General features: G+C 37.5%; 1 protein-coding gene across 2 annotated transcripts; it reads left to right on the forward strand.

Annotated features, from left to right (window-relative positions):
- The first annotated feature begins 408 nt into the window (after positions 1 to 408).
- On the forward strand, positions 409 to 15,894 carry N6AMT1 (N-6 adenine-specific DNA methyltransferase 1). 2 transcript variants are annotated; one of them, XM_036851855.1, is made up of 6 exons: positions 409 to 615; positions 2,600 to 2,686; positions 4,468 to 4,558; positions 9,311 to 9,394; positions 13,926 to 14,067; positions 15,154 to 15,894. In XM_036851855.1, exons 1-6 carry the CDS (start codon positions 443 to 445, stop codon positions 15,258 to 15,260), a joined length of 684 nt encoding a protein of 227 aa, XP_036707750.1. In that variant the 5' UTR covers positions 409 to 442; the 3' UTR covers positions 15,261 to 15,894. The 2 variants fall into 2 exon arrangements, with proteins under 2 accessions (XP_036707750.1, XP_036707751.1); XM_036851856.1 differs by having other exon boundaries at positions 472 to 685.
- Positions 15,895 to 16,441: the final 547 nt, after the last annotated feature.

Raw genomic sequence — 16,441 nt, forward strand, 5'->3', positions numbered from 1 at the left:
TCAACATAAGGAAGGCAATTTTTGTACTATATTGCACTACTAAAAAATGAAATAAGGAAAAAAAATCTTAATCTTAAGGCTCAACGCTGAAAGTTCAATGGATGTAAAAGAAAAAAAAAAGATTAAATTTAGTAACCATTACATTATGTATTTTTTCAAATCTTTGCCAACTAGGAATAGAAGAAAACTTCTAAGTGTAGAATAGAGAGAGAAAACATTCCCCTTAATCAAAAACAATACAGGCTGCCTCTATCCGGTGCTAGTCCATAAAATAAAAGAAAATTTAATACTCTAAAGAAGAAAGCAAATGTTAGTAGCTGCAGATTATATAACCGACTAATTAGAAATCCCAAGCGCATCTGCTGACTACCTGTAAGCGAGGCGGCTCTCCGCCCCCCGGTGCTCCGCCCCCACTGCTGGGCCTGCGCCCTTGCACGCACGCATGCGCATTGCGCATAAGCGTGGGCCGGAGGGGCGAAAGATGGCGGCGCCTCGCCTCCCCACGCCATTGCACAGGCATGTGGGCCGTGGCGCCTTCAGGGACGTGTACGAGCCCGCGGAGGACACATTCCTGCTGCTGGACGCGCTCGAGGCGGCGGCAGCCGAACTCACGGGGTGCGAGGAGGGCGAGGGTCCCCGCGGGAGAGGGCTCGGGAGTCCTGGAGAGGCGGCACGGACGATCAAGGCAAGGACTGTCGCCACTGTCTCCGAGAGGAGGCGGTGTCGGTCCACTTGGCGACAGTTGACACCAGAACACCGTAACTGAGGATTTTTCCGTGGATACACGTAGTCAGTGTAGCGGGGATCTGTCCGCAGTTGCCAAGGTGGTGTTTTGGTTTCAGGGGCTCCATGCTTCCTCACCACGCCGGGACGTATCTTTTCCTATCAGCTGTTAACTGAAGACCCTAAGCCCCTGAGAGTAGCGATATTATAACACGTTCAAAAGCAAAACATTCTGAAAACGCTGCGTCTTAATATTACAACTTTTAGTAAATATCAGTGTCGCATGGCATTAATTTACTCAGTACATAAAAGCATCCTCTAGCAATGGAAGGGCACAAAAAGGAAATGAGGTTGTAAAATATTGGAGTAGGGGAGTGTATTTAAACCCACTGAATAGCATACTCAGCTATCTAGCAACAGCCATTAGCCCCATGTGACTACTGAGCACTTGAGATGTGACTAGTACTGAATTTTTCATTTAACTGTAAAAAATTTAAATTTACATGCAGCTAGCTGCCTATAGAATATACCCTAGCTCCTAATAAGTATTAAAATTGATTTGTTGAAGTGCTCATATAAGTTTTAAATTAATAATATAAAAAGAGTGAATACTTACATTGTCATTTTTTAAATGAAGGAAATTTGGATAATTAGATTTATGTAAAGATCAAGAGTTGAAATGGGTTTTCTCAGGATGAAACAAAGAGTTGTCAGGCTTCAAAGATCCATATTGTGTTTATTTATCCCTCTTGGTAAGATTTTTCCATGTGTAAAATGCCCCAACTATTATTAAACTAGTTTTTCATTGTGAACGATGGAACTTTTGGATTTACTGGAATATAGAATGGAACAGTACTGTTTTATAACTTGTCTTTTATTATCAAGATATCACAGAAAGATTTACAAGCACAAAGTGCCTTGCAAAGTGTGCTGTAAAAGGAACTGATTTTGTTTTAAAGTCTTGGGTATCTCTGGTCTTGGAGTTTTAATTATTTATGAGGCCACAATAGTTATTTTCAAGTAGAAGCCGCCTGGTAAGATTCAACAGACTTTCTACAGCACAATAAAGGCTTGTCAGATGTGTAGAATGGTTCCAAAAGTGAGAAACCCCTGGAGTTTGTTGTTTTTGAATAGTTGTTTGGAAAGTTAGGTGCTAGAGAGGCCCCTAAATCCCATCAAACCTATTTCTGTAATGGGGATAATTCGTGCCTTTGATGTATATATATATGATTATAGGGAAGGACAAATACAGTAGAATCAAGAATTTATTATATTCAATAGCATTCTTAAGAGTATTATTAATATTCTAAGATCCGATACTCAGATATTTTCCCCATTCAGTGTAGAGCTGTACGAATATGGAATTTCTTTGCTGCTCTAAATCTATTATCAGTAGAATGGGGGAACTTTTCTTTCCCTGGGATATGCTGATGGACTTAAGAATTACTTCAAAGTGACAGAGAAAATGTTTTTCATAATAAATATTGTAATAATATCCTGTCATTTTAGGAAATACCAAACTAGAAGCTCCTTGTGGGAAGGGCTGATGTCTTCCATATTAATATTTCCAACCCTAAATTAACATTCCATGGTTTATGTAATGTTTTATGGAAATTAATTGAAAGCTACCTGTTACATTACTATTTTACAGACTTAAAATAAATTACATACCCCAAAACAGTTTTGAACTATGCAGTATTAAACAAGCACAAAGTGGTTGTCGGAAATCAGCTTATTTATAAATTTCTTTTAAATTTCCATATATTTGTAGGTGAGGGATGATGCTGGAGAAATAGACATAAAAGTAGCATGAGTTATTTTCCGAGATGTGTATTTTAATACCACTACTAATACTTGTTTTATTTTGTTTTTTTAGAGTGGAAATATGCCTTGAAGTAGGGTCAGGGTCTGGAGTGGTATCTGCATTCCTAGCCTCTATGATAGGTCCTCAAGCTTTGTACATGTAAGTATACAAATTCATCCACATCTTGGTCTAAGAGTTTCACTATGGATATAACTGCTTGAATGAAATCATTTTTGTAAGTAAATAATCTGTATCTGATAGTGTCTATTTAAGCGTAGTAAGTACTCAGATGCAAATTATGCTTCCCTAAAAGTTATAATTGCGTGTTCAAAACCATTCCATCATACTGCATAATTATACAAGAAGCATAATAATTTTAGGTCATCTCTAAATTTGAATGTTTTTTTTTTTAATTTATCTATTTATTTTTGGCTACGTTGGGTCTTCATTGCTGCGCCTGGGCTTTCTCTAGTTGCGGCGAGCGGGGGCTACTCTTCATCGCAGTGCGTGGGCTTCTCATTGCAGTGGCTTCTCTTGTTGCAGAGCACAGGCTCTAGGCGTGCGGGCTTCAGTAGTTGTGGCATGCAGGCTCAGTAGTTGTGGCTTGCGGGCTCTAGAGAGCAGGCTCAGTAGTTGTGGCGTACGGGCTTAGTTGCTACGCGGCATGTGGGATCTTCCCGGACCAGGGGTCGAACCCGTGTCCCCTGCATCGGCAGGTGGATTCTTAACCACTGCACCGGCTACTGGGACCCAGTCCCTCTCTCTCTTCCTCCCCTTCCCAGACCTTTGCCCCGGCTTTGCTGGCCAAGTCGTGGGTCTTTCTTCCATCCCTTCATTGCATGGTACAGTTCACTTTGGCCCTTTTCCATCCATTCCCACCTCATTGCTAACCACACGGTACATTCCAGCCCCTCCCCTCAGAGGCCTTCAGAAGGCCTACATTGGTTCCCTCATCCCCATCCTTGTCCTGCCCTCTTCCCTCACCAGCTGGTTTAGAAGGGTTTAGAATTCCGTTTGTCTTTTTTGAGTACATTGTACACACCAAAGTGTCGAGCCAGCCCTTAATAACACCCACCACATTCTGAGCCGCCTCCTCACCATTGTGCAGGGCAGCTTGCCTCCCTCCTGCTTCCCCACCTTCCTCCCTACCTCCTTAACTTTGTACTAGGCGGGCCTGGGCCTGCACCAGCTCAGCATCTTCTCCGTTTTTTTCATATTATTTATTATTTTAATTTTCTATTAAATTACTGGAATAAAAAAATGGATCTTTTTTTAGATAAATAAGTTGATTATCAGAAAAAATTGGAAGTTAATAAAATTTCTCTTTAGAAGATTTGAGAATATAGAAAATATAAAGAAGAAAATAAAAATCACCTTGGTGGTGCAGTGTTTAAGACCCCACGCTCCCAGTGCAGGGAGCCTGTGTTCGATCCCTGGTCAGGGAACTAGATCCCACATGCATGCCGCAACTAGGAGTTTGCATGCCACACCTAAGGAGCCCACCTGCCTCAACTAAGACCAGGCGCAACCAAATAAATAATTTTTTTTTTAAATCACCTATAAATTTTACCACACATGGTCCAACTGTGTTTCCTCTATTTTTTTTTTTCATTTCCTATGTTTTTCATTTAATATTGTATGATGAGCATTTTCCTTTTAAATTTCATTTTTGGTAGCTACATAGTATTCTTCTACTGGATGCATAATTTAATAAATTCCTTCAGATATGTGTGCATGTAAGTGTATTCTTCTACTCTTGGACATTATATCAATATAACAATCTTTTTCATCAATATAACAAATCTGAGTTCCTTTTTTTATTCACCATTATTAAAGCATTCCAATTTTTTTATAGATCTACTTTACGTAAAAGGAGTAGAACATTCCTTGAATTTTTGTCCGTAGACACAGGATGTGGTTGGTTTCTGTTCTGTTTATAGGTGCACTGATGTCAACCCTGAGGCGGCAGCGTGTACCCTGGAGACAGCACGCTGTAACAAAGTCCACATTCAACCAGTAATTACGGATTTGGTAAGCTGTTAGTTCTTGTCCAGTACTGTAATAATTAATTTTCTTTTCAAGTAAGTTAAGGTCAAGGTGATTTAGGTCAAAGAAACTTGAGTCATTAATTAACTTTTAACCCGCTGAACAAAGTAAATTCTTGACTGATATAATCCATCTTTTCCACAATTCAAAGGAACTTTCTCTTGGCCTGTATAGATCAGGTATCTTTCAGTCAGAAGAATGCTCAAACTGGCTTTGATAAAAAGAGTGAACGGTTTCAGGAACTCAAATGATGTTACAGGCATCTTTTTCTTAGCTCTAAACTTCTCTCTAGTGGCTGTATTCCTCAGCAGTCGTTCCCTTCATGGTAACAAGATGCTTGCATGTCTGTATCTTGTTTCTCAGCAGCTTCACAGGGAAAGAAACACTTTCTATTCAGTTACTCTAGCAGAAGCCCCAGAATGAGTACCATTTGTTGTATCAGCTTTAGTCCTATGCCTGTCTCTCAAGGGGGATTGGAATATGCACATGACTGGCTTGAGCCTGAGTCATAGTCTCACTCCCGCAGCTCGGTTGGGATAATCCAAGCCACCTGGATTGAGAATGAGAGGAGGTAGAGTTTCCCCAATGAAAGTCAAAGACATGTAATCAGATGAAAGGCAGAATGGGTCCTGGTCAGGTCAAAACAACAAATGACAACTACAGAACCATCATTTTAAGTTACACATCGTACGTTTTTCAGTTCCAGTTTTTAAAACATTTTACATTATATTACTAAGATTTGGATGATTCTGAACTTTTTTTCAGTTATAAATGTGAATGCCTTTTTATAAGCAAAAATCATAATAGTATGTACCAGGTGGGCATAAGAAATATAAAATGCTTTCCCTGCTTCTTGACCTGTATTATTCTTGTACTGATAAGGGTATCGAGCTTTTCTCTTTTTTAAACTCACAAATGATTTTGCAGCTTAGAAGGAATTAATCCAAAGATCTAAGAAATTCTGTACATATCACTAGAAGTTGTTACTGCCATTAAAAATTAGACTATCAAGAAAGGTACTCAATCAGTGTGGTGATTTTACTCTTTAAATTTTTATTTTATTTATTTTTTAATTTATTTATTTTTGGCTGCGTTGGGTCTTTGTTGCTGCGCGCGGGCTTTCTCTAGTTGCGGCGAGGGGGGGCTACTCTTCGTTGCGGTGCACGGGCTTCTCATTGCAGTGGCTTCTCTTGTTGCAGAGCATGGGCTCTAGGCGTGCGAGCTTCAGTAGTTGCAGCACACGGGCCCTAGAGCGCGCGGGTTTCAGTAGTTGTGGCTTGCGGGCTTAGTTGCTCCGTGGCATGTGGGATCCTCCTGGACCCAGGGATCAAACCCATTTCCCCTGCATTGGCAGGCGGATTCTTAACCACTGTGCCACCAGGGAAGTCCCTAAATTTTTAAAGTTGTTTCTTTAATGTGTCCATAATTAGTATTATATATTTTTTTGATAGAACAATAAAACTTTAGAGATACAAGAAATTCAGAATATCTGTTTTTGTTAACAGAGGTAAGGGACACTTTTGAAAGTCACATAACTAATAAAGTAATAAATCCAGAATTTAAGCCCACATCTTCTGAATCAAAGTCGAGAGGTCTCACAGCTGTTTTATAACATGACTGGTGGTAGTCAGTTCTAAAGCTGTCAGAATCCATTCTTTCAGTAATGAAAGCTGACCATGATGCGGAGTGTTGACTTGTGGCAAAGAAGGTAGGAAGAGATAGGTATGAGCATAGGTATTGTGATCAGTTTACAAAACTCTTTACATTTGCTTGTATTCAGAACACTGGACATAGAGTGTCACAGCTATCATATAAAAGAAAATCATTGTTTTGGATAACTGAATTTGTTCACAAAGTAGTACTTTCATTGTATTTCTTTTTTAGTTTTAGAAGAAAATCTTTTTCAAATATGTCTTATGCATTTCCTTACATTCTTAAAATGAACATAATTTTACCTTTTAGTGATTCAGGGTCATTAATATGAATATCAGTTATTATTCTGTACTATACGTGATAATGACTAAGGTTTATTCAGGTGTTTCTGCCTTTACATTAAGTAGCTGTAGCCTGCAGTGATTTTGAGTTTTTATTTTCTCTCCTCTTTGTCTGTCTTTTCACTTGCTTTATGTTGTTATGTTTCACTGCTACCCATTGATAGCACTTTCCTGTCTCTTTTCATGTGCTTTGTGCTAGAATAGCAAACAATTAATTTAGTTAGACTTGTATTTAAACTAACAGTTAAGGGATTCTGAATAAGTGCTTCTCACACAAAGTACCTTTTGCTGTATGGATTTAAAACTTGGCTGTCAGAGGCCTTTTTTGCTTACTTCTTAATTCTTGGGTTTATTCTAGTGCTGTGAGACTATTCAAAAGGTAGATATGGATGAGTGAGGGTTGCCTGTAATTAGACTTTATATCCAGTCCACAGTGACTTCTCATTTAAATCCATTTCCTTTTTAACTCCGTAATTTTCTATTTTTTTAGTATCAATTTGTTCCTTTATTTGAAGTCCAGTACTGAAATGATTATTAGTATATAGTACCTCAGGGCCATCATAAATAATTACACAGCAAATTCTTTTCTAATTTCCTTACTCAGCATTTCTGGAAAATTACATTTTTGAATTCTTTTTACAATTGGGAAACTTAATTTCTTTATGGAATTGAAAACAAAGCTTTTGGTTATTTCAAACGTACTTCCTCACCAATGTTATTACTAGAAAGAACAGCAGATTAGCTAGTCGCCTTTTTACTTGCAGAAGATACACCTGAATTTTGTTCTGCAAAATAGTTATCTGTTCTCTTTTTAAATGAGTAGAGAAAGAAGTTACCTTTGAAGAATAACAGGGTTGGAATTCATGAGTGAGAGTCAGTGTGAAGTAATAATTGAAGGAAATGGCTTTAGGGGTGAGAACTCATCCAGATACAGCATTTTTACTTTACTGTGCCTGTGAAGGTATATAGGATGACATCATCAGACATAATTTTTTAAATACTTAGTTATTTAATTCAATCAGAGGGATGCTTTAAATGGCATTTTGCCCTAAATATACTTTCTTTAAAAAGACATTTTTCTTATTCTATAGAAAGTTGTATCAGTTCAAATATTTATAAAATGCCAAACAACTGATGTTTTCAGGTCTCTTCCCACTACTTTTAGTCCTTTGTTTCTTTGATATCTAATTGTTTTAGCCAGTACATATACAAGTAATTAAAGAAGTAGAAAGAAAAATAAAACTCCGTCTTCTGATATTTTTGTCATTCATAGATGTTTTCTGTCATCTTGTAAAACATTTCCCTTGGTTATAGAAAATAAATGTTAAGTTAGCAGCTATAACTTTTTTTTTTTTTAAACATCTTTATTGAAGTATAATTGCTTCACAATGGTGTGTTAGTTTCTGCTTTATAGCAAAGTGAATCAGCTACACATATACACACGTTCCCATATCTCCTCCCTCCCGCATCTCCCTCCCTCCCACCCTCCCCATCCCACCCCCCCAGGCGGTCACAAAGCACTGAGCTGATCTCCCTGTGCTATGCGGCTGCTTCCCACTAGCTATCTATTTTACATTTGGTAGTGTATATATGTCCTTGTCACTCTCTCACCCTGTCACATCTCACCTCTGCTCCTCCCCATATCCTCAAGTCCATTCTTTAGTAGGTCTGTGTCTTTATTCCCATCTTGCCACTAGGTTCTTCATGACCTTTTTTTTTTCCCTTAGATTCCATATATATGTGTTAGCATACTGTATTTGTTTTTCTCTTTCTGACTTACTTCACTCTGTATGACAGACTCTAACTCCATCCACCTCATTACAAATACCTCCATTTCATTTCTTTTTATGGCTGAGTAATATTCCATTGTATATATGTGCCACATCTTCTTTCTCCATTCATCCGATGATGGACACTTAGGTTGCTTCCATGTCCTGGCTATTGTAAATAGAGCTGCAACGAACATTTTGGTACATGACTCTTTTTGAATTATGGTTTTCTCAGGGTATATGCCCAGTAGTGGGATTGCTGGGTCGTATGGTAGTTCTATTTTTAGTTTTTTAAGGAATCTCCATACAGTTCTCCATAGTGGCTGTATCAATTTACATTCCCACCAACAGTGCAAGAGTGTTCCCTTTTCTCCACACCCTCTCCAGCATTTATTGTTTGTAGATTTTTTGATGATGGCCATTCTGACCGGTGTGAGATGATACCTCATTGTAGTTTTGATTTGCATTTCTCTAATGATTAATGATGTTGAGCATTCTTTCATGTGTCTGTTGGCCATCTGTATATCTTCTTTGGAGAAATGTCTATTTAGGTCTTCTGCCCATTTTTGGATTGGGTTGTTTGTTTTTTTGTTATTGAGCTTCATGAGCTAGCAGCTATAACTTTAAAGTTGTGCACAAATCTATGTAGAATATATGAGAGCTTGCCTCCATCTTATTTTATCTTCTAAAAGTGAGTGCAGAATGTAAACGTGAGCTACTGAAGAGCAGAGGGTCATTCTGATAAATAGTTTATTTTCCTTATTTTTAGGTGAATGCATATAATCTTTATCTGAATGAAAGTGTAATGATATTTATCTCCATTTCTGTCTTAAATTTGGCTCTCTAACACATTTTTTCTAAAAACATGAGAGAGTATATTTAAGGATTGATTAGATGGATATCTATCTATCCATCTACTTATTTACTATTTCTGGGTCCAGCTTAAAATTCTGACTATTTTGAACATTTTTTAGGTCAAAGGCTTGCTACCAAGATTGAAGGAAAAAGTTGATCTTCTGGTGTTTAATCCTCCCTATGTAGTGACTCCACCTGAAGAGGTAAGACATATAACAAAATTTAATTACTAATATTTTCAGCTTTTTTCTATCTAAAAGTCAAACATACTTCATCATATGACATCAGTCAGCTGCTAATAACACAGGCTGCTCTCATTTTACTCATAATTGTCAATTATTGGATACTATTGGTAGACATAGGAAAGGAACCTGAAACTAATGGAAATACAAACTGTGGTCCATATCTATTCTTTAAAATCCCATCCAAATCAAGCCATGGTGTTTAAATTCATGTATCTGTGTGTACCTTTATCATGAATAACAAATTTGCAAAAAAAAATATTTTTAATCACCTTAAATTCCCATAGGAATTATTTCTGAAAGTCTCAGCTTTCGTCCTTTCACAGGTGTCAGGAAGTGGGGGTGGGGGAAAGCAGTCCTCATCTCAGGTAGGAAAAAGCTGTAACCCTGACACGCATTGCTGTAGCATTTCCAGTGATGAAGAGGCAGACCACAGTAACCATTTCCCAGTTTAAAGCAGGGATGGTCAAAGCAGACAAAAGTTTAGTGATGGACTAGCTAGCTTTCCTCTGAATTATTGTACCTATTTTATTCTTTGATGATCACTCTCTGGCAAGACTGATAAATATTACATTCACCTTTACCAAGATGAGAAGGGTCTATATTGCTGCTGTGACTACTGAGAAGTTCTTGGTCCCCTGACATATGAACTCATGTGAGAAGGAAAGTCATTGTCATAAGGTGAACAGCAGTTGAGGTAAATGCAGCTTAATAAAACTTTTTTTTAAATAAATTTATTTATTTATTTATTTTTGGCTGCGTTGGGTCTTCGTTGCTGCGCGCGGGCTTTCTCTAGTTATGGTGAGCTACTAGAGGTGGGCTACTCTTCGTTGTGGTGCGCAGGCTTCTCATTGCGGTGGCTTCTCGTTGCAGAGCATGGGCTCAAGGCACGTGGGCTTCAGTAGTTGTGGCGCATGGGCTCAGTAGTTGTGGCGCGTGGGCTCAGTAGTTGTGGCTCGCAGGCTCTAGAGCACAGACTCAGTAGTTGAGGCGCACAGGCTTAGTTGCTCCTCTGCATGTGGGAACTTCCTGGACTAGGGATTGAACCCGTCTCCCCTGCATTGGCAGGAGGATTCTTAACCACTGCACCACCAGTGAAGTCCCTGCAGCTTAATAAAACTCTTTAGAAAAGCACTGTGTGCTTTTCTAAATATCAAGCGTGACAAAAATGTTTTAGTCCAATAATCTCAGTCTTTGAGATCTAATTTAGGAAAATGATTAACAGTAGAATATAAATTGTAATTTACAAAAATATGTTTAGTGCACCTTTTTTTATGATGACAAGTAAAATGAACCTATATATGTAACAGAAGAGAGACAGTTAAGTAAATCATGGTTTATCAGGTCTACAGACTACTAGGAGGACTAGTGAATGAGGAGGAGATTCTGGGAATATGGTGAGATGAATGGGCTTCCTTTCTCCCACATTCCTACTCCTAAGCTGTGTGTGTAATTATGTAGGTAATTCAGTGTGGGCAATGACTTGGGCTTTGTCAGAGTTCCAACAGAGAGAGATAGTGTCATAATTTCCATTAGCTGAGCAATTAGCTGGAGAGCAGGGTTAAATACAGCACAACAAAGATTTTCTGGAGCCTGAAAACATGCTTCACTATGTAAAACATTAGGAAATGAATTTAAAGAGAATGTAGTCTCTGTCAAGACCTGAATCAGTGGTATGGAAACCAAATGAAAATATTTCAGTGCATTGAGCATGAAAAGAAAAAGAAGGAAACAATGAAGGTAAAAGTTAAGAGACTTAGAGGTTAGATCCAGGAGACATACAAATAGTAGGAGTTTGTACATATAAAAAGTTGTGGCTATACTTACTATTACATCCCTCAACATGAGGTTAGGTACTGTTGGTTTGTACCTGTGACTTATAAAGTATCAGGAGCAGGCACAGCAAAGCCCAGGTAGTAGGCAGTCAGCAGACCACCAAACGTGACTCCTTCCAGAGATGAAAACTTCCCCTCTGTGGCCTGTGAGAATGTGGTTGTTGCCAGGAGATCCTCCTGGAGGGCCGTCTCTAGTGCAAGCAGAAGAACCTGGCTGAGCATCCCTCGGGGGGGGGGGGGGGAGCATGTAAACAGGGTCCAGCACAGAGGGCTCCTAGTCCACACTGAAACAGAAATGACAAGGGACAGGCTTGGCAAAAGCTGTCGTCACCATGCACTCTTTCCACAGATAACTTTACCCTGTGAAACATCCAGAGAATGGGCTCCACCAAAATAAGGGAGTAAGCCAAGAAACGGGAAGATATGGGCCCCAGAAAAAGGGAATTCTTGGAATGTTAGAAAAGGGAAGTCTCCAGGAGGAAAGTCATGACAAAAAAAGCAGAGGAACTGATAAATTCCCTAGTATGATTAACTATGTGGGAAATTATATTGAGGAGCTTATGATAAATATGAGAATAATTTAAATTAGATACAAAAAAAATTAAGCAAATGGACATGCTGAATGCCCATTAATAGCTAAATAAGAAATGATACTTTTCCACAATAAAATATCATGCAGCCATTAAAAAGGAAATTGAACTATACCTGATCACATGAGGAGATTTCCATATGGTACTGTTGAGAAAAGCAAGATACAGGTAAGAATGTAGATATAATCCTTTTTTCGTAAAACATGGACAAAAAAGAAAAACGTGTGTGTGTGTATGTAAGATGGGAGGGTAGCAGACAAGCAAAACAGGAAAAGGGAAAAGTACAGTTTTTTTTTTTAAAGGAGGTATATGAACATATTTCTCTTAATTGTACATGTATATGGTTATAGGTATAAAGAAATTCTTTTTTACGGCCACGCCATGTGGCTTGCGGGATCTTAGTTCCCCAACCAGGGATCAAACCTATGCCCCCTGCAGCGGAAGTGTGGAGCCCTAACCACTGGACTGCCAGGGAATTCCCAAGAAATTATTTTTAATGGGGAAATATATGCCATGATAAATGAATAAAAGCAGAATGTATAATTGTATGTAAATAATTTAAACTAAAACGTGGATAAAAACCATTAAAGGGATTAGGAAGAAAATCATTGTATTAGAGTTTAAGTCGTTTTTGAGTGATTTCATCAAGATATTCTTTTTTTTTTAATGTTTTTATTGGAGTATAATTGCTTTACAATGGTGTGTTAGTTTCTGCTTTATAACAAAGTGAATCAGTTATACATATACATATGTTCCCATATCTCTTCCCTCTTGCGTCTCCCTCCCTCCCACCCTCCCTATCCCACCCCTCTAGGTGGTCACAAAGCACCCAGCTGATCTCCCTGTGCTATGTGGCTGCTTCCCACTAGCTATTTTAAATTTGGTACTGTATATATGTCCATGTATACACTACCACTCTCTCACTTTGTCCCAGCTTACCCTCCCCCTCCCCATGTCCTCAAGTCCATTCTCGAGTAGGTCTGCATCTTTATTCCCGTCTTGCCCCTAGGTTCTTCATGACCATTTTTTTTTTTTTTGGTTCCATATATATGTGTTAGCATACGGTATTTGTTTTTCTCTTTCTGACTTACTTCACTCTGTATGACAGACTCTAGGTCCATCCACCTCACTACAAATAACTCAGCTTCCTTTCTTTTTATGGCTGAGTAGTATTCCATTGTATATATGTGCCACATCTTCTTTATCCATTCATCTCTCGATGTATTCTTAAGTTTTAGAAACATGTACAATGTTAAGGATCTAAAGATTTTTAATACTATATAAACTAATGGGTTTTGTTTCTATACTATAATTAGATCATTATAGGAAAAAATGCTTCAATGTACTTTTATGTAATAAATGGGTTCCCAAAAAGGGACTGTAGTACTCTCAGTAATCTAGAAGAGAGCCAGATACAGTGGGACATTTTGAAACTTTGTTTCTGCAAAGTAGATCTCTTATAATACAATTTCTCCCTTTTAGTTTCTTCCTAATTGTTCTGTATTAAGTATAAGAATTTAAACATTGTATTAATAGTATCAACTATTATTAAACCACATTATTATGCTCAGAGCACTGTTCTCACACTTTAAATATACTTCCTCATTTATTCCTAAAGGACAAAAATAATTTTTTATCATTTTCCTAATTTTACAGATAAAACTGTTGTTTTTCTAATTTTACAGGTAAGAGAGGAAACTAATTCATCAAGATTACAGACTTATCTGTATAAGATTTGGAGACATGAAGGGTTCTGTGAAGGAATTTTCTCCTGTAGTGCCAGCTGCCGTAATTAAATGTGAAATGGTGACAGATATTTAGGACCTTTAGCTTTATGTTGCTAATCACACAAAGATCTATCCCAAGGGCAAAAAAAAAGATTACAGGCTTATGCAAGGTCACACATGCTAGGAAATGGTGGGGCTCAGATTCAGCTTTACTGCTGCCTCCTCATCAGCAGTAAAATAAAAAGTGTATACCCACTTGGTGAATGTTACTTGTCAAAAAGATTCAGTTTTTTTAATGTAACTTAAGTCAAAACAGAACAGTCTTTCTAATTGGTCACAGGTAAGGAGTCACGGGATAGAGGCAGCTTGGGCTGGTGGCAGAAATGGTCGTGAAGTCATGGACAGATTGTTTCCACTGGCTCCAGAGCTCCTTTCACCAAGAGGATTGTTCTATTTAGTCACCATTAAAGAAAACAATCCAGGTAATACAGACCAGTTTATCTTTTAACCATTTACTTTGCTTAAATCAAGGCTAATTATGTCAAAGACGGTAGTAACCCAGAATGTTAATGAATGTAGTCACTGACAACAGATAATACAGACATAACATTCATGTTGAAAGAGGAGAGAGATTTTTTAGAGGTAGATTTTTCTGATTTTAAAGAGTATTGTCTTTTTTGGAGTGAGGGAGAGTTTTTTCCCTAATTTATGAACTAATATTCAAATACAGAATCTATAATTTCTTCTTACAACACCTCACCCTCAATTCACCCTGTGAATTTTCTCTCTATATTCTAGTCTTTATGTCTTTGACAGTTCTGCTGCATACTCTTTAGTTCATCTGAAGTTTTATCATGAAAGGTATCTCCTGATACGATTTTTATATCTTGGTTTTCAGATTACTTGGTTAACTAAATCGACCATAATCTTTCTTCTCTTTTCTGTACATCTCAGGATTGATTATTATCTTATATGTTACATTCTCAGCCCCTCAAATCACATCATAATTACTAGGGTTTTTGGTTTGTTTGGTTTTGAGGGGGTTTTTTGTTTTTTGTAACTCCAGTTTCTTGGTTTCATCTTTTTAGTGTTACTTATTTGGAAAGGGAAGGTCTTGCTTTTTTCAGTACTCTTGAAAGAAATAAGCTACTTCATTTACTACCACTTTTCAGTGTCAGTATATGATTTGCACACACCCTCGTTGGCATTTTTCATCCAAAAGGGAGGATATAGGGCAGAGATTAGAGCCAATCAACTAAAAAATGAATCATTTACTGTAATAGCAAGTATAACTAACGTTTCTGTTGAGTCCAGAGTAGGCTACCACTGCAAAGCAGTTATTCAGTCTGATTAGAATTCTCAGCAACACCCTGAAAATCCAAGGTGCTCTCATCTTTCTAAAGTCCAAGTTCACTTCAACAGAAATTACATGGTATATGCTATTTTCTTAGATAAATAGAATTTGTAAATAGTCTGTGTTTATCATCTTATTAAACTGTTTAGTGATAATATGTACTTCACCATATGATTTAATTGGATTTTACCTTTTGTTTTAATTTTCGTTTTAGAAGAAATTTTGGAAATAATGAAGACAAAAGGTCTACAAGGGACCACTGCACTTTCCAGGCAAGCAGGCCAAGAAATCCTTTCAGTCCTCAAGTTCACCAAGTCCTAATCTACAGTGTGTGCTACTGAAAGCTGCATGCATTTGGCATATTTTGAAACAGAAGTCATTTCTTAGTTAACAACAAGTAAAGTCAGAAATTTGTCATATAGAAAAAGGCATAAGAATAAGGCATTTCCTTTTACCCAGGAATCAGGCCTACAGAAATATTTGCACAAATGCAAGTAAATATATATAATATATATATAATTTGAATTTTATATATTATATAATATGTGGCGAATATATAATAAAAAATTATATTTGTATATGAAGAGGATGTTCATTTCAGCATTACTTGTAATGGCAAAACAATGAAGTTAACCTAAATGTCCATCAGCAAAGGGATTGGTAAAATAAATTACAGTATATTCATGTTACTGAACATGAGTGACATATCCAGCCATTAAACACAAGTCAGTTCTGTATATACTGAACCAGAAGGGGTTCATGATGTACTATTGAGTAGTGAAAAAAATCAAGTTGCAAAATAGTACTAACCTATATGTATATTTTTGAAAAGCTAACAACAAAAGTTTATGTGTATGTGTATGTAAGAAATTCTCAAAAGGTAAATAACAGGTGGGAATAGAGGAACTTTCATTCTTTTGTGTTGGCGTTTGTACAATGATAGTGTATTCTGTAATTAAACACAATCTTTTATTTAAAATGTTTTAAGTTTACCTTTACTTATTGTCTCCATTCTCTTTCTATTACTTAGAATGGCTTCTGCCTCCATTCTTCTCCTTGGTCACGTTTTTCCTACTTTTTATCCTCTATCATCATATATTTCTGTTTTCTTCTTGCATATATATTGCAGACTGCTTTCATTTTTTTCTTAGGTCTGGGAGAGTTGTATGTAAATAAACCCAGCACTCAAATTAATCACATTTTTAAGAGCCCACATGTATCTTTCAAGAAATGTCAAATTACCTTTACTAAATTTAGGAACCTCTTCTGTAACTTCCCCACCATTTAAAATATACAGTTGACCCTTGAACACCGTGGGTTTGAACTGTACGGGTCCACTTATACACAGATCTTTTTCAATAAAGACATACTACAGTAGTTCACAATCAGTGGTTGGTTGAATCCGCGGATGCCGTGGAGGGCTGACTGTAGAGTTATATGTGGATTTTTGACTGTGAGGGGGGTCAGCGCCCTAACCCCCGTGTTGTTCAAGGGTCAACTGT

The sequence above is a fragment of the Balaenoptera musculus genome, chromosome 4, assembly GCF_009873245.2.
Source record: "Balaenoptera musculus isolate JJ_BM4_2016_0621 chromosome 4, mBalMus1.pri.v3, whole genome shotgun sequence".
NCBI classification, from domain to species: Eukaryota; Metazoa; Chordata; class Mammalia; order Artiodactyla; family Balaenopteridae; genus Balaenoptera; species Balaenoptera musculus.